The sequence below is a fragment of the Oryzias melastigma genome, linkage group LG22 (assembly GCF_002922805.2).
Source record: "Oryzias melastigma strain HK-1 linkage group LG22, ASM292280v2, whole genome shotgun sequence".
NCBI classification, from domain to species: Eukaryota; Metazoa; Chordata; class Actinopteri; order Beloniformes; family Adrianichthyidae; genus Oryzias; species Oryzias melastigma.
The window spans coordinates 21,300,249-21,325,942 of record NC_050533.1 but is presented as its reverse complement, the minus strand read 5'-3'; the positions used below and the strand labels follow the sequence as shown (position 1 = coordinate 21,325,942).

The 25,694-nt window shown below is 39.3% G+C and overlaps 4 protein-coding genes and 1 long non-coding RNA gene across 9 annotated transcripts in view; 3 read left to right on the top strand and 2 right to left on the bottom strand.

Moving 5' to 3' along the window:
- The window catches only part of pcare1 (photoreceptor cilium actin regulator 1), a gene marked incomplete in the record, with an annotated part of 4,333 nt that extends 916 nt beyond the window's left edge, over positions 1 to 3,417 (bottom strand). Inside the window, 1 exon segment of the mRNA XM_036210004.1 lies at positions 665 to 3,417. Coding sequence (XP_036065897.1) covers positions 665 to 3,417 — 2,753 coding nt within the window.
- A 3,077-nt stretch (positions 3,418 to 6,494) lies between these two features.
- On the top strand, positions 6,495 to 11,634 carry spdya (speedy/RINGO cell cycle regulator family member A). 4 transcript variants are annotated; one of them, XM_024266571.2, is made up of 8 exons: positions 6,495 to 6,718; positions 7,060 to 7,127; positions 7,220 to 7,441; positions 7,513 to 7,571; positions 8,680 to 8,765; positions 8,846 to 9,017; positions 9,091 to 9,430; positions 11,252 to 11,634. In XM_024266571.2, the coding sequence occupies exons 3-8, from the start codon at positions 7,234 to 7,236 to the stop codon at positions 11,302 to 11,304; spliced, it is 918 nt and encodes a 305-aa protein (XP_024122339.1). In that variant the 5' UTR covers positions 6,495 to 6,718; positions 7,060 to 7,127; positions 7,220 to 7,233; the 3' UTR covers positions 11,305 to 11,634. The 4 variants fall into 4 exon arrangements, with proteins under 4 accessions (XP_024122339.1, XP_024122330.1, XP_024122319.1 ...); XM_024266562.2 differs by lacking the exon at positions 7,060 to 7,127 and having other exon boundaries at positions 6,495 to 6,766; XM_024266551.2 differs by lacking the exon at positions 7,060 to 7,127 and having other exon boundaries at positions 6,495 to 6,880.
- Positions 11,635 to 12,699: 1,065 nt separating this feature from the next.
- Positions 12,700 to 17,017, top strand: LOC118597983. Its single transcript, XR_004947015.1, has 3 exons — positions 12,700 to 13,031; positions 16,576 to 16,744; positions 16,876 to 17,017. It is a non-coding gene; the product is annotated as an uncharacterized LOC118597983 (long non-coding RNA).
- trmt61b (tRNA methyltransferase 61B) lies at positions 13,321 to 17,506 on the bottom strand. 2 transcript variants are annotated; one of them, XM_024266511.2, is made up of 7 exons: positions 16,777 to 17,506; positions 16,614 to 16,716; positions 14,976 to 15,166; positions 14,708 to 14,799; positions 13,681 to 13,856; positions 13,514 to 13,606; positions 13,321 to 13,442 (listed from the first exon to the last, which is right to left on the bottom strand). In XM_024266511.2, the coding sequence occupies exons 1-7, from the start codon at positions 17,470 to 17,472 to the stop codon at positions 13,408 to 13,410; spliced, it is 1,386 nt and encodes a 461-aa protein (XP_024122279.1). In that variant the 5' UTR covers positions 17,473 to 17,506; the 3' UTR covers positions 13,321 to 13,407. The 2 variants fall into 2 exon arrangements, with proteins under 2 accessions (XP_024122279.1, XP_036065755.1); XM_036209862.1 differs by lacking the exons at positions 13,321 to 13,442; positions 13,514 to 13,606; positions 13,681 to 13,856 and adding an exon at positions 13,885 to 14,636.
- Positions 17,507 to 19,696: 2,190 nt separating this feature from the next.
- Positions 19,697 to 25,694, top strand: part of wdr43 (WD repeat domain 43) — a 22,117-nt gene continuing 16,119 nt past the window's right edge. Inside the window, exons 1-5 of the mRNA XM_024266481.2 lie at positions 19,697 to 20,163; positions 20,689 to 20,823; positions 23,116 to 23,237; positions 25,032 to 25,152; positions 25,224 to 25,342. Of these exons, the coding sequence (XP_024122249.2) occupies positions 19,780 to 20,163; positions 20,689 to 20,823; positions 23,116 to 23,237; positions 25,032 to 25,152; positions 25,224 to 25,342 (881 nt within the window). The 5' untranslated portion in view covers positions 19,697 to 19,779. The remainder of the gene's footprint in view (positions 20,164 to 20,688; positions 20,824 to 23,115; positions 23,238 to 25,031; positions 25,153 to 25,223; positions 25,343 to 25,694) is intronic.

Genomic DNA, 25,694 nt, shown 5'->3' with positions numbered 1-25,694 from the left:
CTGGCAATTCTTTTGTAAGTAAGTGTACTGTATTTAGTAGGAAAAAAAAGGGTGTTTTTATACTGATTTTTTGTGTTTTTTGTTCTAATTATTTTTGTGCTTTTTTTGCTATTTTTTTTGTGTGTAATTAAAAAATAAAACTACGAAAGCAAAGAACAACAAACAGGCCGGGTACTAATCTTGTCTGCTCATGAAAACTACAAGATGACCTGCAATTAAAAGGTGTGGTTGAAAAGCCCCAATGTCATGGACATGATCCATGTCCGTTTTGAATAACCGCTGTGCTATCCTAGGTATGCTAACGTTGGGAGTAGGGTCATCTGGATCCCACAAGACAGCGAGCTGAACTTTTTTATTCAATGATTTTTGATTTTCACTGGTGTCCATGGAAGACATGGCAGACATGAAATCCTGTCCACCTTCATCCACATTTGTCATTGGATGGAAAACACGTCAATGTAAGGCTAGGGTCATCTGGACCCCATAAGATAGCACAAGGGTTAAGTGCTCATCCCGATATTGCCAGTCTCAATTAGAATGAAAACCCAATTTTTAAAAAATTGAATACAACACACTTGCATACTTTAAGACACTTATCAATTAACATTTAAGAACTATTTATTTAAGCACACGAAACACGTAAAATATGTGATGAAAATCTCACCCCTTTGAACATATAGACGGCTCACTTCCAAACGTTTCAGCTGCAGATTTGCCTTCTGGTCGCGGTGGCACACTCAGACTTGGTCTTCGATCTGACTGGGTGCGTCGGACAAAGGGTCGAGGTCCTTGAACACACACAGGGAACCTGCCCCGGCCACCCCAGTTATTTGACAGAAAAGAGACTCTGGTTGAAGCCCACGCTTGAGGTGGCCTGGGAACTGAACAAGGTTGAGCCTCAAAAAGGGACGGAGACACAGGACAGAACACGGAACGCGCATTACTGAATGCCCGGAAACTTGACAAGTCTTCACTACTATTCTCCCTTGACAGTCTTTGCACTCTTGGAGAGGCTGGTGGAGATGGGGCCTTGAAACTGTATGATGGGGTTGAGACAGAGTTCATGGGATTTTGTTTCGTAGTGGGTGGGGTGGGAAGCCTTCTCTGGGTAGAGGGTGGAGTGGAAAAAGTCCTGTCAGACGTGGGGCTTGCTGAAGAGGGTGGTGTCGGTTGCTTTTTGAAGCCGCTGTTGCTCTGAAATCTTCTTTGTACACCGCTTGGTGTAGAAGGAGTGGAAGGTAATATTCTTCCCTTGGAGCCAGGTGGGTGGGTGAGGAGTTGGTTGGTACTTTCTGAAGAGGCAGGCACTCCAGATGTTTCTGTGTTTGGTCCAGATTCGGAAAGCTTGCAAAGATGTGGGTCTGAAAATTCCTCTGGACTGTTGGACGTTGCTACAGAATGCGTTGGTAATCTCTCCACACTTTTGTCTGAAGATTGTTGTACAGGTATTATCTTCGATTCCTTCTGGTGGAAGGAGTTAGTTTGCAACCGCTGATCTTCTGGTTGACTGACCTTTAGTGAGGCAGAAGAGTCTTGCCGATTCACTTTATCAAGAGAAATTGCATTGGATGATTGTGGCAAGCCTCCCTTGCTTGGCAGCACTGACACTGACTGAACTGAGGCTCTTAGTCTTTGTGACACTGAAGCCCTTTTTAACACAGGCGACTTCCCTACTTTTGAAGCACAGTTTTCTCCTGCTGCTGATCCACTCTGAACACTTTCAAAAGAATTATCCATTAATACTTCCAGTGGAGGTGGTGGAAGATTATTTACATCTAAATCATCAGTTTTCACTGACGTAATAGGATCAGGCCTACAGCTTGTTAACCCTGAACTGAGTACAGCTTCAACATTTCCTAAACCTGGCAACACTGGAACCCCACACCTCCGTACATTCTGTAGAGGTCCAAGAACTTTAGGACCTTCACTTTCTTCTAGTCCTTGACTGAATGTGTCAATCAGTTTTTTGACTGAGTTTCTTCCTCTGTGGAAGCCTGATGTCCGTGGTGATGATGGAGGGCTAGGTGGTGGGGTGGCTTTAAAGAGGACTCCAGGAGTTTTCTCATCTTTATTTTGTTCTTCTTCTTTCTTTGCTAACGTTTCTTTCTTTGTTTGACAGTGTGGAAGGCTTGCTTTTTGGTTACGTTTCTGGGAAACACCGTCCTTACCAACTGAGGGAAGCTTGCGATTTATTGCCGGAGACTGAGCCGGTGAGTTTCCTTGAGTTTGTTTGCATGGCCCAATCTTTGAGTTCCCTTCCACCTTAGTTTTACTCATCTTTTGTAACCTCTGGCTTAAATTTTTCTGAGTTCTCTCTAATTCGAGCAATGTGGGATCTTCTCCTTTGCTTCTAAGGGATTCCGCTGAGCGAGAACGTTGTCCTCTGGTTGTAGTCATCTTTTTCACGACAGCTCTCCGAACAAGAGCTGCTGTTTGCGGTCTTTTTGGAGATTGCACCTCATCTGTCCACTCACGCCCTGTTGTTTTAGGGCTGGTAGCCACTTTTGCTTTGACAGTAGTGTTTGGTTTTGAAACAAACTGTATCCTTCCACTTATAGCATTTTTCATTTTCAGTGTCATCTCCACATTTTGGGGGTTTTCTATGCGCTTCGAGGGTAAGCGGCTTGGATGGTTTTCAGCACTGACAGGGGAAGCATTGGACTGCATTCTAAATGCTACTTTAACATCTTCCACTCCTCTGTCCACCTCTTCATCATTTTCATCATCCTCCCCATAATCAACGGAGACTGATCCTAGCAATGAATCCTTTTGACCATTGGGCATTATAGTACATGCAGAACCAACTGAGTTGAGTGAGGCAAGGGAAAGACTTGGGCTTATTTGACCACGACTTTTTTGCCTCACGGTGCTCACAGAATACTCAATAGAACTAACGGTAGATCGATTTGTTCCAGTGGACCCACAGCTCCCTCGTCTATGGCGTTTTTCAGATCCAGCCAGGGACTCATTCTCTGCACCAATTCCACTGTCCTCACTGAACAGAGCAGAATCTTCTGGCCCGGGCTTGCGCAGGGAGGCCATTTCAATACGAGTTAACACTTGCATTAATCTGACCTCCGCGGCTCGCTTGATTTTCAGTTTCTCTTCTAGAAGGTCTGACACAGAAGTAAAGTACTCCACTGCTTCTTCCAGAGCAGAGTCTCCAAGTCCACCGACAGCCTGACTCACACTTCTCATTCTCTGTGTGGTGTACTGGAGCAGCTGCTGCAGCAGATCTGGTGGGGCTTGTGAGCTTACAGAGCCAGACTTTACAAGAGAAGAGGATGAGAGGTTTTTCATTTGGGTTGGCCAAGCAAGTTGCTCCCCATATTCTTTGAAGACCTTTTCTCCTTCATCTGCAATCTCTTCAAGTCCTTGAATTATTTCCTCATAGCGTAAAGCCATGAAGGCCACCATTGGCTGAACAGAAACTTGAGTCTGGGTAGCTTGTTCCAGAAGTCCAAGAAGAATGTCATATTTCTGTATGCCTGGATTCAGAAAGGCATACGCTGCTTGATGAGCTTTTACTAAAGGTTCTGGAAAATCGACTTTTTGATCTACATAGATTTTGTCTTTTTCTTTATCTTTCTTTTTTGGAGCTTTTGCGCATTTAGCATTTTTCTTTGGTTTTCTGCCAGGCTTTTTGTCTGTTAAATCCTCTTTTTCTATATGTTTCTCCTTTTTTAATAAAGCTGTGTTTTTTTCCATTGCTTGACTCTCAGGTTTGTTCACGTTCAAACAATCTGAATTTTCTGGTTCAGTTCCTTGTATCTTCTTTTGTGGAGTCATTTGTGCCTCTATCTGAGATACTTGGATGCGCCCGGCTGCCTTTTTCTCTTTTATATTCTTATTTATGGATCCAGTTGAATTACAATTGTCTTTGTCTTCGAGCTGAAGATCTCCTGGGGCCTCTTGAGGTACCGGTGGTAGCATTCTCCCCTTTCTCATTACACCCAAAGTGGCAAAATTGTTACCTTTAGATGGCGCACAACCCATGTTTCCAACTTTTGTTTAAAAAACAATTCAAACTGATGTTGTTGAACGCCACTGCAGCAGGATGGATAAACAAAACAACCAAGATCCTTATCCACCTGCTGTATCCGTTATTTCCAGATGGCTGCTAAGTTTAAGAAAATCCTCGTCCCCTTGAAAGCAGGTCAAACAAAACAAAGATAAATCCATTTCAAAGGACCAATAGTTTCCACCAGTTACGGATAAACATTGAAAAATCCATAGATGATGGTCATTTTTTAAAGAATTTCCATGTCGCTTCCTGTGCAAAACATCCCTCTGCACCTTACTGAGGACAAGCGGCTGAGAGGATTAGCTTGGCTTTCAGGGAACTTCTGAGCCTGCGCATATGTCATGTTAAAGCAAATAAAACTCACCTACTTGTAAGAAGATAAGCTCATTTGAGTAATGAGGGCTGGCCACGGTAGGCTTTTTATAGCTCCCAGATACTATCTTACTATATAGCACCTAGAAAAAAAAAGAGAAAATAGGAAAAAACATTGTATTTGAGTGTTGTATTGTTTTGTTTTCTGTAGCAAAAAAAAAAAAAAAAGCCTTCTTGGTTTTTTCTATTGATATCATAGTAAAGAAGCTCAAATTATTAAGGTTTTAGTTAGAAAATTTGGTAACATACTAATGTTTCATTAGTCAGTTAGACACTGACAAAATGGTTATATCCTGTGGTTATTTTGGTGTTTCATTGATCCAGTGAGCTGTATATCTGGCATCAGTTCACTGGAGCAAGGAGGCAGGTTTTAAAATAGCTTGAACCTCTTTGACCAACAGCTTTAAAAACAACAGCTTAAAACAGTAAAGATAAATCTTTCACACAAACACTTTTACAAAAAATAATAATACCAAAAACATTTAAAATACATAATAAGAGGGTAAAACAATCTACAGGTGCATTTAACCCCAATTTATTGTCACATTAAATAAAAAGAAAAATAATGAATACACTTTAAAGCTTATTTCTCTTTTTAATCCTAATTGTAATGTATACAGTTATATTGCTATTTTAATTACATTTAAACTTAAAAAAATGTGAAAGCTAATTGCAAAGGTCACAGGCATTAAAATTTGTGTAAACACTTAGTTGTAAATTCTTGGGTGGAAAAAAACATGTTTTTACGTGAAAAGAATATATATATATATATATATATATATATAAGTAACAGAAAATTGAAATAGTCAATAATTTCAACTAAAATGAAATCAGGGAAACCAAACAAGAAGAAGAACAGCTTTGAAAAATGTGAACAAAGACTCTATCTTGCATTTTTTTAATAAACTTTCAACTGCTATCACAAAGTCACAAGCAGGAGTGTAAAGTCATACTCCGATCATTTTTTGATCTGTTGTAAAAGCGTTCCCAATAGTCTTTTAATTATAACTTTGTCATTTTTAGGTTAAGTAAAAAAACCTTTGTTGTTCTCTAGGACGTAGCTTCTGCAGGACAGCAGTAGATCATTAGAAATGTGTCTCTGAGTTGCTGAAGAGTAAGCCTGGACTCATTTCCCATCATCCCTTTGTTTAAACTCTCTCTTTTTAGCTTACAGACCCTCACAACCGAAACCTAAGGCCAAATCCGAATTCTTCCCCACCCCTACAGCTTCCCACTATCCCTCTAATTAAAGGAGCATTTCAGCTGTAGTGGTTGTGATTTTTTTTAAGGGAGAACCATAGCAAGTATTCCTCTGCCAGTTATTCTTGCAAATAGAATGAGTGAGTAGTAACTGTCAGTTTCTCAAGAGATGTTTTGGCTTTCTGGCACTTGCAGGTACTTCCTGTTTGGGAGGAGGGAGTGGTTGTACTGTCCAGTGATTATACAGTCAATGCGAGGGCTATGAAGTATTCAGATTCAGCCTAACATTACCTATGCAACAAAAATGGCGAGTAATGTTGGAGCCATCCAGCCTTACAGTTTTAAGCCAGATTCCAGCCCGGACAAGGAAAACAAAGACGTTACTAGATCTAGTCGTCTACAAGTGGATGCATCGGAATGGAGCGAAGTAGTGCTGGGCGGATCTTTCCAAAATATTATTATTGATCTCAAGTTGGCATCAGATCAATACCAGCTTGCAGATATCAATTTTTCCACTTTTTAACAAACATTTCTGTATCCAGCGAGCCATTGCCTCTCCACTCTCAGCAGTCCTGTGGGACCTCAGCAGCAGCAAAGAAAGAGCATGCAGGCGGTGTGCATTGTTCACTCTATTTTCAGTCTATTCAAATGCTGAGTTGTTTTTGACAAGTTACTTTTGAACTGTTTTTATTGTTATATTAAAAGGCTAAGAATAGACAAATTATTTAAATGTTTACAATTTTTATCATTAAGCATTTTTGATTAATTTTTAGTTAGCCTACTTTTTTCTTTTGGTTTGTTGACTGTTTTGCATTCACTTATTCACTTTTTATTTAATTTCAATATTATTTTTTTTTAATTAACTATTTTTAGTCATTCGATTCCTTTCGCTTCCGCAAAGGACAGCCAGCAAGGACCGGCGGGAAAAGCCATAGGCTTTCAGTGCGCATGCGCGACTTGCTCATTGCGGTTCCGCTCCAGCAGCAGTCGCGCGGTATTCGATCTCTTCGCGCTGCTAACTAAACTCAGGTCCGCGTAAGTTTGTCACTTTTAGCACTCAAGCTTTGGAGAAAAGGTCAAATCTCGTTTCACAAGACTGAATGTTACCCGACGGTGTCGCAGGTACGAGGAGGAGTCACGGATTTGAAGACTAAACGGGAACTCGTCAAGGTTTTAGCTAGCTACTTAGTCATCATTGTTTTAGCTAGCTACCATTGACAGATAAATGCATTGATTTGCGGTTTTCGACTCCATTTTATACGTATTATTACGGAACTTAAACAGGTAAACAATTTTATGTTTAAAATGTAAATGTCAGTGTATTAGATTGTTGCTAGGCTCCCACTATATAGATTTACTTATTTTAAACTACAGTAGTAGTTTTTCAATGCTGTGTAAATGTTTTTTAGAGGTTTTGAAAGATTTTTTTTTTTTTTTTAATAAAGATGTCAATTAATCCCCAGATATCTGTGAAAGAACATGTACATTGATCAAATCTGACAACAAATTTGACGCAAATACCATAACAAAAGTAAATTTTACTCAATATTTTACTAAGTTGGATATTTTTTGTTTCGACTTTCCATTTCCAACCAGCAGTTTTTGGTGGGTCTTTTTCTACAGGTCACATTTACAAGATGAAGACTCCTCCCTCTGCGTCTCTGCGGGTGAAACGCAAAAATGTCCGTCAAATCAGAAGACACCTCTGCCAAAACATGGCCTGTAGTCAAGACTCCGAGAGATTCTCGTGGAAGATCGATCCGAGCCGGGACATTTGCTATGTGACGATGCTTCCGTCAGCTTTCATCCAGCGCCAGGAAATGTCGTCGTACTTCCGCCTTCTGGGTGAATGAACAGACTTTAATGTTGTTCAGAAATCTCTAGTTTCCATGGTTAACTTTGAAATTTGATTTTAGATGATAAACTGATTCACGACTTCTTGAGGATGGACTCCTGCTTTAAAATGACAGACAAGGTACGATGCCACTGAAAAGCAGCACATGTTTGTTGTTGGCGGTTTTATGTTACCTGAAATTCTGACCTTTTAGTACAACCTTTTTAAAATCAAAGTCAAGTTTACGCAAAAGTTAGAAATGAGAGACGAGCTTCATTCTCTTTTTTAGTTTTTTTTAACCCATAAAGACCAATTTTTCCTTAAATATAAGTCTATGGAAAATACAGCAAACCAAGGTAACTAACCACAGGAAACATTTCAGATATTTTTCTATTACACTGATGTCACTATGGCCCGAGTCTATGTAAATTCTCTGTGGCCAGATCCGGCCTGCCAGGTCATTTTATATTATTAATGTCCCCATGTTGTCTTGTGCTGGTAATGTATTGAAGCAAAACTACGATTATGGAAGGTAGGAGATCACTTATAATGATCTATGACTTTCTTTTTGAAACACACAGTGTTTAACATCATTTTCATGTTTTCTTTTAATTTTTAGTTTATTTCTAAATTGTATAATTTTTACATTTATTTGGTGTTTTTATCATGTTCTTGTGATGATGGAAAACATGTATAAAGAAAATTAGGCTAAAAGTTGCATTTTTAATTATTTCCTTATTCAAATCATTATGAATCAGGAGCAGACAAAAAGATGCACGTTGAAAACAAGCTTATTTGTTACATAGAAATTACACTGTAATGACCAAAAGCTCTCTGTTCTTTTCCATTCTGATGCATTCACTTGTAGACAAATAGATCCATGTACGTCTTCGTTTTCCTCGTCTGTGCTGGGATCTGGATCTAAACTGTACGGCCGGATAACTCCAATATTGTTTGCCATTTTTGTTGCACCGGTAATGTGAGGTTGCAGTTGTGACAAAGTATGTGAATAGAAGGATGATGGGAAGTAAGGACACAGTTCAAATGTCAAATTCTTATGAACTCCTGCCGCTTTGCAGAATCCGTCTAGAAAAAGACAGAGGTTTTATGATTTTGGCTTAAAATAAAAGGCATGATTATGATTAAAAGACCACTGGGAAGACTTTGAAAATAGATACAAAGATGATTGGAGTGGAACTTTAAAGGCGTAATATCATAAATGAATTGACTTGCCTTCTCTTTCTTCCAGTACCTTTTAGCCATGACCTTTGTGTACTTCAAACGAGCCCACTTCACTATTGCTGAATACAACACGAGGAATTTTTTCATCGCACTGTGAGTTCAGTTGTAAATGATCCTTTTTATCCGTTTATGCAAATGTTTTTGGACAAACGAAAGCTTTTGTTCCTCTGTAGTTATCTTGCAAACACAATGGAGGAGGATGAGGAGCAGAGCAAGTATGAAATTTTCCCCTGGGCTCTGGGCAAGAACTGGAGGAAGCAGTTTCCTCGCTTTCTCCAACAGCGAGACGTGCTGTGGGCTCGCATCCAGTACAGAGCGGCCGTCAGCCGCCGCTGCTGCGAGGAGGTACGACACAAAGAGAGACGCCTGGGAGTCCACCCTGATAAATGTTTCACGTCTCTCTGATTCTGCCCTCCAGGTGATGGCTGTTGCGTCTTCCCATTCTGTGTGGCAGCGAACGCGGTCTGATCACCACAGCGGTGCCCAGCGGCAGTACAGCGATCCGGGCTCACCGTTTCCACGGGGGCCCGCCGCCTCCCCGCTCTCCTGTGCCCTCTGCAACTATGGTGGCAGGTTGCATCATGGAAGCTCGCCGACACAGGCCGTGGAAAAATCCTACACCCACTCGTTTATAGATGCTGCTAGTTTGGAGGTCACCCCACCCCGAGCTGCTGCTGCTGTCGCCTCCCAGAGGAAAACGGGGAAGTCAAGAAGCCAGGCGCAGCAATCTCAGCACTTCTGTCCCGAGGAGATAGCCAGTAGGTCTCAGTAATCCTACAAAAACATAATCCAGACATTTGTCTCTGACTATCCTTAGTAGATGCTCTGTCAGTAGGACTGTCAGGTGCACTAATAGTAAAAAATAAGACCCAGAAAAATTAAGCAAGTACAGTTCACTCTTAAAAGTGATCCATTTACTTGTAAAAATTGAGTCAATTTTTGACAAAGAGACACTTATTTTAGCTGATCAAGTCAAATCAACTTTGTCAAATATACTGTGATACACAGCACAGATGAAATTTCCTTCCTCTCATCCCACAGTGCAAATAGCAATTATAGTAGCAGTAATAGAATAAAAATAATAGCGGTAGCATGTTATTTACAAATATACAATAGGAAAAACTATAAAGTCATAGTCTGATTAAACCGTCTTTCAAAAAAAGGAAGATTAATTTCCGTCTTTGAGCACAAACAGGTTTTGGAAACACTAAACTAGTCCAGTAGTGTCTTCAGCTTTCAACAGAAAACATTAGTGTTCTAGAAAGTGTTTTATATGGAAGTCAAAAAGGTCCGGCTCTACTTTTGTTTGGAGAGATCGTTTTCTCGTTAAAGCGAGATCCACTATCTCATAACGAGAAAACGAAATTCATTTTCTCATTATAACGAGATAATGAAGAACCTCTCTCTCCGTCCCGCACGAAGACGTAGAGTCTTTACCTAATTTAAGACTCTTTATTTTATGCTTACCAGCAAAAACAACAGTAGAAAACCCTCTGCAAACATTGTTTTGTAGTCTTGTTTTTTATTTATTAGTAGATATACGCTCTTTAAAGAGGTCACACCATGATTTTCTTAAGCCTTTCAGAGTGAACTACATCCATATATATGACCATATGTTATCTTTGGAAAACTAAAGAAAAAAAATATTTATTACTTATTATTTTCCTGAGTTTTTTTACTACCCGGAAGTGAAACATCTCGATTCGTGAAGCTCCACCTGCCGCGGCGTGTGGCTTCCGCCCAATTTAATGACATCATCCTCGAGTCTTTCTTTCTTCGTTTCTCCCACGAAAATAAACAGAATCCAAATTTTTTCAAAGATGGATTCACATACCATATATCTGCCTTTACTCGGCCCCGCGTCGAAAGTAAGGAACACCTGTTTGAGCTGGAATTCACTGAAGACAGGACACAACTGGAAGATATTCGGTATTCTGCATCTAAAATGAAAGTTTTTTGCTGATCACTGCTAGCTCTGTGGAGAAATTGAGTGTTTATGTTGGACTGAGAGCGAAGCTGTCAGAGCAGACTCTTCCTGAAAGAGGCGGTCTCACTCTGTGACGTCAGATCGTGAGGAGGTGCTCATTTTTGTGGATATGGGAGGGGCTGCTGCGGAGAGCGCAGGTTTTTAGAGGATTACTCAGAAGTGCATGAATGGATCAAAATACTGCTTTGGGATTCTTTATAGGTAGGAAGGAACAGTATGATACATTTAAAACCTCAAAAAGTTGGTTTTTAAATGTCTTAATTCTGTCTGTAACTAGTTTGATTCGAGTTGACTTGTCATTTTTACAGCAGAAAACTGGAGGTGTGGTGCAGCAGGGCTGCTTTAAAAATCAAAGCATGTGTCCGCCTTACATCCTGATTAGTGAGATGAGTGCTGCCTCATAAGAATATGACCTACATTTTTCCTAGTTTATTTCTAAATTTAGAAAGCTTCTTCTGAGTTCACAGAGAATACATTTGAAATTGGAAAGTTTTAATATAAATTGAACAGGAATGCATATTTGGTTTAGGGATAAACAAACCTAAAGTGGTACAGACTGATCATATGTACTAATATATTTTCTGATTTTTAGGTTTCTACAACCCTTCATGCAACGGCATCATGGACTGGATCAGCGAGGTGTAAAACAGCATCAACTCTTCTCTGTATTAAATGAATGCCACACTTACTCTCTGAATGAAAAGTCACTTTAAAAGGTCTGAAGTTTGTATCATTCAAGTTGGTGAAGCCTGAAACAACGGTGATGACTTCATGAGCTCCAGCAGTAGCTTTGCTCTGTACTTTCACCAGCAAACGACGTCTGTACCGATGGTTCTAGCTCCATTATTTATTGAACTTATTTATATTTGTGTTGTCACTCTGTTTTCTCATGTTTGACAGACTTGGTGGAGGAGTTTGGATGTTTGTAACTGTTGAATTGGAGGGCTTGAGTTCAGAATACAAGCTTGAACTTGACTTTTGTCTTGTTTTTATTGACGGAACTTGTGAGACTACAGACACACCAGAGATATTAAGCCTTGTTTCTACCGCACGGCTAATTCTGGTGAGTGTTTCTACTCAATGAAAAAAAATTTTATTAAAAAAAATAACATTCCCAGTTTTAATTATGTTAATTACATTTTTAACCAAAATCCCACAACCTAAATGTCTTAAAAAGCCATTTTTCATGTTGATCTGAAGCCTTTGTCTCCAAAAATCCTCTGAGGGGGCGTGGCTTTTGGAGTTGAGCTGAGCAGCTCCGCACCTGATCCCCTCCTGTCTGATTATGATAGCTTTGTGTCTCGCTAGCATAAATCTTCACCGTTGCTACATAAAAATGTCCATTAATATCAGTAATGTCCATCCGTATAGTTCTGATCTGGATGTCAGCTGGACGAGGAAGTGAAGATCTACATGGACAGAACTTCCTCCAAAATCCTGATTCTTTCTCCTTCCAGTTCACCAAAGACTCTTTTAGCTAATTCTCCAATGTTTATTGACTGTGATCAATACATTCAATCATTGGTTTCTCAGAGTTCTTGATAAAATAATCAAAGCTAACATCAAAATGCTCTTTCATTGATTTACAATCCTTTCCAACTGCGGTCAAATGAGCCGCCGTTCACATTTCCGTGGTCACATCAAGAAGCTCCGTGGAGTCTGGTGGAGATTTTCCAGCGTTCTCAGTCCTGCTACCGTAAGTATTGGATGAAACTCACACCAAAAATCCAGTGATGCTGATTTGACCACAGAAATGTGAACGGCGGCTCATTTGACTGCAGTCAATGTGAAGATACCATCTTCTCTTCTCCAGAACCTGAACTAGACACTAGGAACAGATGAGGGTTTAGTGCATGTGCAGCAGAGCTGTTGATGGAAAAAAGATCATTCATTCAAACAGAGTCTGTCCAAGACAGTTTGACTGATTTAAAAGGAGAAATACTCGACAATGCAAAATGATTTATTACATTTGTCCTCTTTCATGAAAAAATGCCTCACATACATGTTAAAAACTCAAAAAAATGTATTTTCATCAGAGGGGGACTTGAAGCCTCGCTTCCAGAGCGTTTTTTTTTTCATGTTGCATGCGTGGTGTTAGCGTATCATTGAAGTGCAACGACTAGTAAAAGCAACAACGATGGAGGTCGTCCACCAGCTCGTCTTTTTCTTGCTTTACTTTCAGTACATCATGTATGACAGGAATTTTAAAGATTGCTGGAACCCGATGGCTTACCAACATTAGTTTGAATGAGCGCTACATTGGCGCTTTCTAACATCGTCATCACTTTCTGCCAATCAACAGGTGGCTACAGAGGCTCTTCCCCAACTGTCCACTTTTCAATGGACCTACAACCAGTGGGCGCCCCTAAGAGGTACGATTCTTTACTGGTTAATGCACGTGTCAAAGTTGAGGCCCGGGGGCCAGATCCGGCCCTCCAGATCATTTTATTTTATTGTTATTAATGGTCCGATGTTATCTTGCTCTCATTTATAACTTGTATAATTTTGACAAAATACATTTTTATGGAGAATAAAATATTTAAAGTTATTTAAGGTTTAAGCAAATATTCTTGCCTTTTAATTAATTTTATGTCAAAAAGTTACATTTCTATAGTTTCAAAAGTGAAGTTTTAGTGTTCAATAAATATAAATAAGCAGACAGCTTTTTGAAAGTATTTTATTGTTCAGATTGCTTCCAGTAAAACAATTTGCTGTATAAATAACTGGGGTTCTTTGTTGGATTGACGTCTAATGTCTGTACTTCCTCAGTTTCACTAGGAATGCTGGGAAAAGAAAAAGACAATAAGTATTCAAAGATCTAACTTGACTTCAGGTGTGCTTAAGATGCTCCGACCTGTGTGACTCATCTGCTCTGGATGAGGTCTGGCGATGTAGGGGACGCTTCCAAAGGGCGGACTGCCGCCATCATATGTATTCTCTTCTGTTTCTGAAATAAGAACAATTTAAACACGACTCCTCCAAACACCGACATTCAGATTTGTGCGATTTAAATTCCCATACCTCTGTCAGTCTCATCTTCATCTGGGGTTGGAGCTTGTTTTGTGTGGAACTGTCCGTCCTTCTGAAGGGCCGGCGCCACCAGCCAGTCTCGTGCCGGCATTTCTACGATGCGCTCGCACAGAACGGGGAGTGTACGACACCGCAGACCCTCTAGAAGATCTATAACCTGAGTTATACTGTCAGACACGCAAGAGAAAAAATCATTATTAAGGGACAGAAACCTGTATGTTTCTTTGTAACGCTTTAACCCTTTAGCACCTGAGGCGTCGCTGGTGACGCTTGAACACAAAATCTTTAACGTTTGACCAGTGGAGCAAAATGACTGTATAATCGATCTTTTTCAGAAAACTTTTAGTTTTGAAAATGGACCGAATTCTCTCGATTAGCTTGAGTGCTAAAAGCAGTCCAGCGGCGTGTGACACGAGAAAAGTTACCTGAGGAACCTTTCTCTGCAAATGGAAGGGATAAATGAGGAGCAGAAGAACAGATGATTCCCACACACCGCACCTGTTTGCATAGAGATGTGACTTTCGCGAATGAATCTAATCTTCTGAACGGTCACTGAAATGCTCAAACAAGCATGGTGCTCATTTCAGAAGTTGTGAACATGACTCATGCATGTACTTTCATAAAAAAAAAAAAAAAAAAAAAAAGTCTGGTAAAATCCTCATGGGTTGATCTCGCAGCCACAAAGAGGTTGGGGACCACTGGTTTAAATGATTGGAGTAGAACTTTCAAGTTTTTATTTTTAATTTATTCTAATTTTTATATAGAATTATTGTGCAAAAATATTTTTCTAACTCAGTAGCCCACTGCTTGTTAAAAGACGGATGTGTTTGGGTGCAGCTGCTGTGATAATGACAAAGGAACAGTCCTTTTTTCTATTTCAGGTCCTCTGTAAACCAAAGGCTGCTTCCTTTTGTGTCATAGGTGGAATAGAACAGCTGCACTTTAAACTGTTGGATTAAAAAAAGAATAAGCAAAAATACATTAATTTGATTTCATATGAAGAATTCCAGAAACCTACTTAGCGAGATAGACGGCACACACAGCTCCGGGGTAGAGATGCGGGAGCACGGTGGGTAACGCCAGATGAGGACGGATCATGTCCAGAGCTATCTGTAACACAGTTAATATTTAAAAGAAAGTGATGAGCACGTTTCCAAATTGCATTAAAATCCAGGACTCTGGATGGTCCAGCACTATATTGCCCTTTGGAGGTTAGAGAGTCTAAGGAAATTTGGACAGACCCATGTATTGGTTATTCAATTAAATACAATGAAACTTCAACTGACCGCATTAAAGGCGCGCCCGCTAAGCAGTGGCGAGGCTGTGCAGAGGTCGGCGTTGTGAAACTCCACGTTGTCCGGCCACTGCTGCCCTCGATGAAGACTCCACGACTTCCTCCAGCGCTCGTAGTTCAATATGGCTCGCCTGTGGTGATCCTTCCTGACCTCCAAACTCAGAACGCTACCCTTTGAGCCCACTGTTGAAATCCAGAACAGGTCATTTCCACCCCAACGTGATATAACCATTCATGTCATACAAGCGAATGAGGCGGACATTTCTACAACCCCCATCTCTGATCCAAACTCTCCTTAAAAACTCGTTTGACAGAACTTGATCCATGTTTTCTGTCCTATAGTACATCATCATTCCACTAGGGGGAGTAGAAGAGCTCTTTCTAAAATGGCTTCTTCCATGAAATCTCATTTACACTTTTGGCGGGAAAAAGTTTGGCTAATTTTCACAACTTGATGGTTAGAATCGCTCATCTATTGGTAATCATTTTTTAACATAACTACTCATGAAATGAAAAAATGCAACATTTGTTGATAATTAATTCTTTACAGTACACCATGTTAAAAATGTGTGGATCAAATTTAAAGCAGAGACTAAAATAGATATGTTTTGTGTCAGTATTAAACGTACTATGTTGTAAGCAAAAAATTACCCAAATCACCCAATGCATCATAAATAATACAACCTATATAATGTTAAAAATAAAAAAAAATTATTTTTTGTGGATTTTATTAAAGGGTTTTAAAAAATACATTGTAATTCCCCAAAATTGGATTTTCCTGGCAAGTTTTTGTTGTAGTCGGTGGCTTTATAGGTTTAAGTCAAACTGAATACAGGCTTCAGATCAACATGAAGAATGGCTTTTAAAGACATTTAGGTTGTGGGATTTCGGTTAAAAACTTCTTAATCATAATTAAAATACTACTGGGAAAGTTTTTTTTTAAATTAAAAAATTGTCATAGAAAATTTGATCTAAAATTAAAATTTGACTTAAATTTGACATTTTTTTTAAAAATCTTTCTTTAAAATTGTCTTTTATTTATGATTACGCTGCTTTTAGCTAAAATTTTAAAAACTGGCATTTTCTGGGACATAGTTTCGGCAGGGCGGAAGGAGTTCATTAGAAATTCACCTCTGAGTTGTGGGTGGGACTGTTAGTGCGGAGTGAGCCCACCCCCACTTCCCACTATCCCTTTGTTTACAGTCCCTCACAACCCCAACCTAACATTACTAGTGACACAAAAATGGCGAGCAATATCGGAGCTATTCAGCCAAACAGTTTAGATCCAGATACCAGCTCAGACGAAGAAAACAAAGACGTTCATCAATCTATTCGTCTGCAAATGGATACATCAGACTGGAGCGGAGCTTATGGCCCACCCAGCGCATTTTCAACATACACTCTTTCATCTGCTACTGATTTGCAACAATTTGAATATCAAAATACTCCAAAATTTAATGTTAAATATCAGAAAGATGCAACAAAATGTGTTTTAAACACAGTTTTCATCAGAGTGAGTCTTAAAAAGGTAGTATTCAACAGTTTAAATGACGTATATCTTTTTTTTTTGTGGAAAACTGTCTCTCCTGTAGCGAGACAGGTGAGAGGAAACGGTGAGATGAGTGCTGACCTGCTCTGGACAGGAACAGAGACATGGCTCCCGACCCGGAGCCCGACTCCAACACGCAGTCTCCCTCTGCGACGTCCATCATCATCAGCATGTTTGCAGCATCCTAAGAAAACAGGATTTTACGTTAGCAGGTTAATATAAAAGTGCTATACTTCCACTGTACCTTAGGGTAAGCGATCGCTGGCCCCCTCTTCATGTAGAGCACATAGTCCTCCAGACTGGCCCGCCGTATGGAGATAGAAACCCCTCTGCTTGTTTTCAGGAAGCAGCCTGCAGGCTGTCCAGCAATGTCGTCATGCAGAATGATCCCCCAGCTGCTCTGCAGCCGAGAACCCGCCTCCAGCTGGAACATCTTTCTGAACTCCACCCGAATTTTCTTTCGATACTCCGCTATGACAAGTTCCCCAAAATTGAGGAAGGACTCCCCTGGAAGAATGTCTTCCTCATGAGTGTTTGGTACCTCTGCTGCATCAGAGGCCACATGGGTTTCTAAATCCTCCAGCTTAGAGACTGTCCCAGCTTCACTTTTCTCTTGTGTGAAGTCTCTCCTCGCGTCTCCATCCTGTTCTTGCCGAGTCTGCTCTCTCAGCTGCTCCACCTCTGGACTCAGGACCTCCTGGGGCAGGAGGCTGCTGATCCTCTCCAGTGGGGACAGGTGTCGCCTCCTCCTGGACAGCAGAGACTGCCTGGATGCCTGCTCGGAACCCGGGTGTGGGGGGTTCGTCTGCCCCTCGTCGGAGTTGCACCTCACTGTGCAGCTTTTACTTAGCTTTACTAGCAAAACTCTGCGTTTATTGTGAGCTGGAGTCAACATGCAATCTGACACCAGTCTGTGCACACAAGGGAATCTGAGAAACATTTTTAAATAAAGTTTATTTTAAAAAACGGTCCACTTTTCTTTACTATCCCATGGGTTTCGTGGATGCTGCTGATAAAAACAAACAAATTGACCGGTCAAAAAAAAAACCAATAAAAAATAACTAAAGGTTTAAAAAAAAATTCGTCTCACCTTAGCTTATTCTTCAGCAGTAAAACATAGATTTTACTCGTATAATTGCCAAACTCACTGTTTTCTGCAGAGACGGAGGTCACTTCTGACAGGAAAAACTACGGATCAAACACGTGTGTACACGTCATCAATGAGCGACGGCCAAAGTACTCCAGTCGGCCAGCAGAGGGAGACATTTTGATATTTTTAAACACATCTGTGGTCAAAATTATCCATAAACTCCCGCTTTGGTCTTCCTCCAGTCCTCCTTAGTGGAACCAAAATGAGGATACTCAAGTTTATTTAAAGTATACTTTATAGTAAGATTGATTACTTTTAGTTTCATTTGTATGAACTTATTAGAGATAAATTTTACTAGTTCATAAGTTTGTGTTAAGTATACTTGGATTATATTTGGAAATGTACTACAAGTCTAAAGATATTTAGCCAATATTTATCACCGTCCTTAAAGTGGGATATTTCCAGTATGTTAAAAAATGTATTTTAATGCGTTAATCAGTAGAAGTTTATTACTTGTAAACTAAAACCAAACCTTTAAAGCTACATGAGATATACTTTAAAGGGTACTTTCATAAACTTTGAGTAAACTTAAAGTTTATTGCCAGTTAACTAATACTATACCATAAAGGTTACTTCAACCTTTTAACATCTTAGCTCCAGTGTTTATATTCTTTGATTATTGTATTTTTTTAATTGTTATGATCAATGGAATTCCAGTAGATTCTGAAGGAGAAAAGTGGCACAAAGCAATTAAAAAGTTAAGTATGTTAAAGATTTGTGTTTAAGCGTCACCTGCGACACCTCATGTGTTAAAGGGTTAAGTATAGTTCTAAGTATACTTTTTAAAACTAAAAGTATACTTGTTAGTAAGCTCCTAATATACATTTTAAATGTACTTGATACACTTTAGGAAATATACTTTTCTATACAGAAGAATACTTTAAAACATACGCTTGAAGTATACTCATTTTTGGTAAGGTAACTCCAACCTCAGCCTCCTTTTACAGATGTATTCATTGTCCATCCCTTAGGATGTCCAAACCGTCACAATCTAGCTTTCCGTCAAATCTGGTCCAACCTGCTCCATCCAGCTCTGCCTCTTGTCTCTTTCTCAGTCTCTACACCATGGGACCTGCAACCTTCAGCACCCCAAGAGCCAGTCGGGTCAATTTCTTACTACCGACAACTCAGTAGGAGTCACAAAGTCTTAAATCACTGATTTGTATTTATGTTGGTGTTAATATTAACATGAATATAAATTAGCTGTTTTTTTTATAATACAACACAAACTTTAAGAGAAAATAGCATTTTGTTCACAATATGAAATAGTTTATTACTTTTGACAGAGGTTCACATTACATACTTTCAAAATAATAAAAAAAACACCCTGTATAACAGAATAATCTCAATGCAGCAAATAAAATAGGTAGTCTGATGTAAGCAGTGATTGAAAAAAAAACTATTTAACAACAAATTGAACTAACATAAATTAAATAAGTGATTCTCACTGTATTTTTCTAACCATAACGGATTCTTAAAATCCTTGAATTTGTTCAAAAATGGAAAATCTGCCTTGATAATGATTAGCTCTGCTACACATGTTCCTCCACCTTCATCTGCGACCATTATGATCTACAGAGATTTCTGTCTAACCTCATCTGTTTGTCTCTCCATCACCACAGCAAACATGAGGGAGCTCAAAGCTGATCCTTGGGGCACTTCCATCTTCAACTTCAACTGGCACACTTACACATTACACAACTGCTTGACATCTTTCAGTCATGTCCTGCACCACTCCAAAATACTTTTTCACACTTCAGAGTTTGTCATAAAGAACTCTAGTCTATGCTTTTAAACAACTAGCTAAAATATGATGAATATTATTTAAAAAAAAATGTTTTTACCAATTTCTTTACAAAAAAAAGTTCACAAAGGAGTAATGTCCTATTTATTATAATTATCTAAATACAATATGCTTCCTTACAAAAAAATTAATAATGAAAAATAATATAACAATTAGAGCTTTTACAACAAAATAATCACCAATGTATTTAAATAAATCAGGTCAAATCAGTTTATAAAAGTAATAAAAAAAAAACAACAAAAACAAAAGAACAATAACCTAAAAAGCTGAGAAAAATGAAATAACTGTAATGGATGAAAAATATTGTAAATAAAGTCTGTTTTAGTCAAATAACTTCACCTAAATCAGATCTGGCGGGCAACAAGGGGCGGTCCTTGGTGAGCACCAGTGCGCATGCTCGTGATTGGACGCACGTGGTTTGTGTAAGCACGGCGCACGCACGCACGCGTACGCAAAGAAGAGCTACAGAAATGGCGACCGACGGTGGCAGCTCGGCGCTGCAGCTACCCTGCGTTTTCTCACCCAAATCACGACAGTACTTGGCGGTGTGCGCCCAGGACGGGAGACTCCGCATTTGGAATACAGACAGCAAGACAATAAACCAAGAATACGTGCCTTCAGCTCATTTGAGTGCCACTTGCACGTGCATCGCCTGGGGACCATGCCGAACAGTGAAGGTACGTGTAGCTAGCGTTAGCCACACTAGCTAGCGAGGCCCGAGCAAACTATGTGTCACGTTTACTATCAAACGCAATTGTCCGAAACTGAAGACATAACTACTAAAAAGCAGAACTTTTTACATTTTTGGGACGTTAGTTTGCTTTGAGAAGATACATGTTTGTTGAAAAGTGAGTAGTTCGCGTAGCTAGGTAGCATTGGAGAGCTCCACGGAGCGCACATGTTTGTCCCACATGGTAGTGAAGGAGCAGTATGTCCCATTTGAGAGGAGCGTTGCTGGATTTTCCTCCCAACAAATACAAATAATTATAAAAATGTGTGCATAAATTATAATTAAGTGGTCACGACCTAGCTGGATCCATTAAAATAACATTCATATTCTATTAGTATGATTAATAAGAGCAGTGATGGATCATTTGTGGAGGTTAGTTGTCTGTTTTAAGTTGTAATAATTTGTTTTTAGACTTTAAATAAGATTCCATAGGGAGAAAACTGAATGTTTTTTAATATAAATGTTCTTCCAGGAGGGACCTCAGAGGAAGAAGAGGAAATCGGAGGCGGTGCAGGTGGAGGAGAAGGCTGACCTGTTGGCGATGGGCACAGCAGCTGGCAATGTGCTCATCTACAGCACTGCAAAGGGAACTCTCCACTGTACTCTGGTATGAACGAGCTTTTAAATGTCACCTTTTGGTGTAAAAAGACCCGAAACCTCGAGTTATTACATTAGTCTAAAAGAAAACCCTGAACACACACCTGGATTTGACAGATTGGTTTAAATTGCTGTGCGGTGGTCTGTGAAGAGGAAACAGCAGCGATGAAGTTACTGCTGTTTCCTGACAGTTTACTTTCACTTGTGTGCAGAAAACTTCAAAGAAACACACACATCTCCTTTACATACTGTTGTTTTAAGTTCATTCTTACTTAATTCAAGGTTTTTGAAAACTAGAAAACACAAAGAATTTAACACAGACTTGTTACGTTTTGTTTGTATGCCACAAACGATCATTTTAATAGTCCACTAATCAGGTCATGTGCAAACCGGATGTAAAGCACACATCTTAACCATCATTAGCTTTAAACTAACTAAAATAAGATGATTAACATCAGCCTCTGTCCTTCATTAGATTCTCGGATTAAAACAAGATTAAATTAAATGAGGTCGGCATCTGAAACAAAGGCACTAATTTTCACCAAAGATAAAGTTTTGGTCTCGCTGATTTAAATATTAAAAAGGGCATTTTTTGGTGCTGAATGCTCACGTTGTTCAACTTTCCTACACTCTGACTCTATATAATAGAAAGTAAGGACTAATCGACTATTAAATTAGTCGTCGACTATTTTAATAGCTGATTAGTCGACTAATTGTGGCAGCCTTAATTGCAATTATAAATACCCTAATTTTACTGTAACAAATCTTATTTTCTTGGAAGATTCAAGTTGAGATTTGTTTGTTTTTCATACTGCTATTACTGTTTTTCGTGATACATTGTTAGATGATTCGGATATACATTATAGTTTAATGGGTGAGGCAATTCCTCTTTTTTAGATAAAAGCTGCACAAAAATATAATGAATAAAATGAAAATCACTTCGATTAAAAAAAAAAAAACAGTTTTCAACATAGAAGTCAATGGGAACATGCTTCTTTTTGTAACCAACCTGTTGTGGTCTTTGTGGAACTGCAGCCTGCCTAATTTAAGAAAGGAAAGCAGATGATAGGTCAAAGCATCAGTTTAAAAGGGCTTTTTTTATATAGAAAAGTTAACTGGCTGACGAATGATCAAGCGAGCTGCAGACACTTACCATTGACTGTATATGTTAACTGGACTGTGACATCACCCATAGGAAATGAATTTGTTTTGACTCCAAGAGTCAATTTAGTTGCTTTTTCTTGTAATATGTACGTCGACATATTGGAGCCAGACTACACCTATAAGCAATGATTGGTCTGAGTTCGTTTCTATGGCAACCACTATCACCAATCAAGACTGAGCTAGATGGAAGTCCATAATTCTTCCATTGAGGGACCTCTTGAGGACCTCTGGCCACTGATTTTGGGCGTAAATATTTTTTTGCGGCAGATGTTGTGTCAAGGTATGTTCCCCCTGCTAGAATGTGTGTCCTTGGTCTCAGACATCGTTGATTTGTTTTGTAACGCTCATATTTTGTCCTAAAAAGCGTAAGAAGGTGGATGATTACAATGTGTGTTATTCTGGGGCTTTTACTGTCATATTTGCACTTTTTATCCCCACATATTCTATGTTAAACAACGACAGCTTCTTCTGTTAGAAAATAAGAAGAAAAGAAAACTACCTTTGTTTTAACAATTTAGGATAATTATGAAAATTACTTTGTGAAAATTATGAAATGTTTGTTGTTTCTACAGCAAATTATTTGGGTACACAGGTTCTGGAAGGCTGGATCAGCTGCGACCTGGCAGAAGTCATGCCTCCTCTCATTTTATGGAGAATGTGGTTTAAAAAAAACATTCAAACTTGACAGTCAATTCACTAATGCCTCAAAATAAAGTCTGTCACAATCTTCCTCCTTCTTTTTATTTATTTAATTTTAGGTTGGAAATATGAATGTAACAAATCAAAGATGTCTGAGACAGAGACACACACTCTGGCAGGGGGAACGTACATTTTCCTCATATTTTTACTTTGTGGCCGAATTCTCATGCTTCCATTTGCTCAGGAGAATGTGTCAAATGTTTTGAACAATCGACGTGAAGCTTTATACTTTTATTGAGAGTGAAATTTGGGATTTTCAAGAACATGTTAATAAAAAGGTACTAGAGTTCTAACAAATGTAATGACTGCTTATTTCCCAATAGAAGTCTATGGGGTTTATAATAATTCTATTAAAGATAATAATTATAATATTGCATTATACTCTTTACTGTAAGTATTTATGTATTTTCATGCATGTTTTGGTTTTTTTCTCCGTCAGGATGACGCTCACAGTGCAGGAGTGAACTGTGTCCAGTGGCATCCTGAAGACGGCGTGTTGTATAGCGGCTCAGACGACACAAACGTTGTGGAATGGGACCTGCAGTCAGGAAAGATGAGGAGGTCTGTGTCCTGACATGGATTCACCCAAAGTTTTTTCCATTTCTGTCTGAAGATGTAGAGTCACTTCTGGATTTTGATGGAACCAAATCAACAAACAGAATCTGCTTAAAGTCCCTCTTTGATCCTCTTTTGATCTGTTTCAAAGCGTTCTCCGTGATCTTTGAAGTGTCTTTGTGCAGTTTTAGGCCAAAATCTGAAACAGGTGTCGCTTTTATTTAAAGACAGTTTCTGCAGAGCAGCAGGAGTTCATCACAATATCGCCTCTGGGTTGTGGGTGGGACAGTTGGTGCAGAAGTAACCCTCTGTTGAAATCATTCCTTCATTTATACTTATCCCTGCTAGCTTAAGCCCACCACAACCCCGAGCTAACATTAGCATTGCAAAAAAAAAGTGGCAAGCAACAGCTATCCAGCCATACAGTTTTGAGCCAGATTTCTGCTCAGACGAGAAAAATTAAGACGCTAATGGATCCATTTGTCTGCCAGTGAATCCATCAGAATGGAGCAAATCAGGGAGTTTTTGGTCCATTCATGGATGTAGCTGCGTCACAAACCTGAGTTTTTTTTTTTTTTTAAATCTATTTCTGATCTGACATGGTCAAATAAATACTCAGAAAAACTGTTTTAACCTTAATTTTTCTTTCATCGTGGGATAAATGCTTCAAGAACATGTTAAAAACACCAAAATACACATTTTTCATTGGAATAGATGTTTAAACAAAAGACAAGAGACTTTATCCTTAACATATAATCAAAATAAACTGGATCTAGCTTCATATAAACACGTTTATGGAGTGTTTAACATGATAATGTCTTTAATGATTAAAGTTGTTACTGTTTTTCGTTTAAATGGTACATTAAGGATCTTGGACTCAGTCCCTCCTCCACCAAAAAACAAACAGGAAACCATCAAAGTGTTCACTCCGGCAGTGGCTCAGGTTGTTGAGTAGGTCAGCCAATGATCGAAGGATTGTCGGTTCAATCACCACTCCTGCCAACTATCATTACATCCTTAGGCAAGGCACTTATTGTCGTAGAGAATGCTTTATTTCTGTAAAAAAATAAATGTCAAAATATTGCATTTTTTTCGTTCTCCATGCAAACACTCCAGCAGAAATGTCATTTTTCTGCATTTTACCCAAATTTAAATAAGTCCTGCAGTGTTTGCCCCGCTCATGTTCCCCTATCACCCTTAAGCGAGGCATCAACATCCGGTGGAGCTCTGGATGTGTGGCCACACTGAGAAGCTCTGACAAGTGAATGAGGACATGGTTATTTGAAAGAGCCCCCTCCCCACGATTAAAGGAAGAAAACGGAGTGAGGAGTCTGACCGATGACCTTTTTCAGGAGACGTTTTAACGGGATAAAAGCTGAACGCTTTGAGCTGTCATGTGAACGTCTCTGCTTCCTTAAGGAGAACACGAACCTGAGACAGTGGAAGAGCTTTAAAGTTGGACTCCTGGGTGAAATCGTGAGCATCAATGTCACAGCGACATCCTGTTGGAGGCTCAGTCAAAACCTTTTTAGTCCTTAGAATATTTTAGGGAGTGGTAAGAGTTTGAAATTAAAATATTTTCAACCAAAACGTGAAGAATTAATCCTGAAGAAGACACTTCTTCTGGGCCATTAATGTTAATTTGGATTTATTTGTTAGTTACTGGAATTATATGCAGCCAAAAAAAAAAGTCGATTAAAAGGTTTTGGGGGTTCTTTGGGATCTCTCAATACTGCTTCTAAATGAGTGAAAGACATGTCGTCATAATGCGTTTTTCTGTCTGCTTCTCTGTTTGAGCAGTAAGTGGAAGGCGGACCGCGCCGCTGTCACCAGCTTGTGTGTCAGTCCAGACGGTAAACTGCTGCTGTCAGCGGGTCATGTGATCAAGATGTGGGACCTGGATACCAAGGAGCTCTACAGAGTGAGTGTTTGGGTTTTTTATAAATGTTATTATAATTTGACCTCAACTCTAACGTTGTTGTTCCTCTGTAGAAATTCACAGGGCATTCAACGGCCGTGACGACCCTGCGCTTTGCCACCACTCGACCCCCCGACAGCAACGGCCTCTACTTCGTGTCCGGTGCGGCGCACGACCGGCTGATCAGTGTTTGGTGAGTGGAAGCTCCATCAGAAGTGATGCAGCGAGGACAAACCGGACAGTCAGAAACACTCCAGTAGGAACAAAAAATGAATAAAGTCGGACGCATTGATGCAGCTGTTGTTGACGAATAACTTCAGCCACACCAGGAGGTAGAAACAATTAAGATTTAAAACATTTAAAATATAACTCCTTTAGTTACAATTATTTCCACTAAAGGCTCAAACTGGACCATTTAAAAGTAGTTTCATTTTAAATTATTAGCTGCTTAGTTGTGATTATTATTATTTTAGTTTTAAAGCTAGACTTTTTCATATTCAGTCAATTTATAAAAAATGTCTACAGATTTTGTCAATAAATCAGTT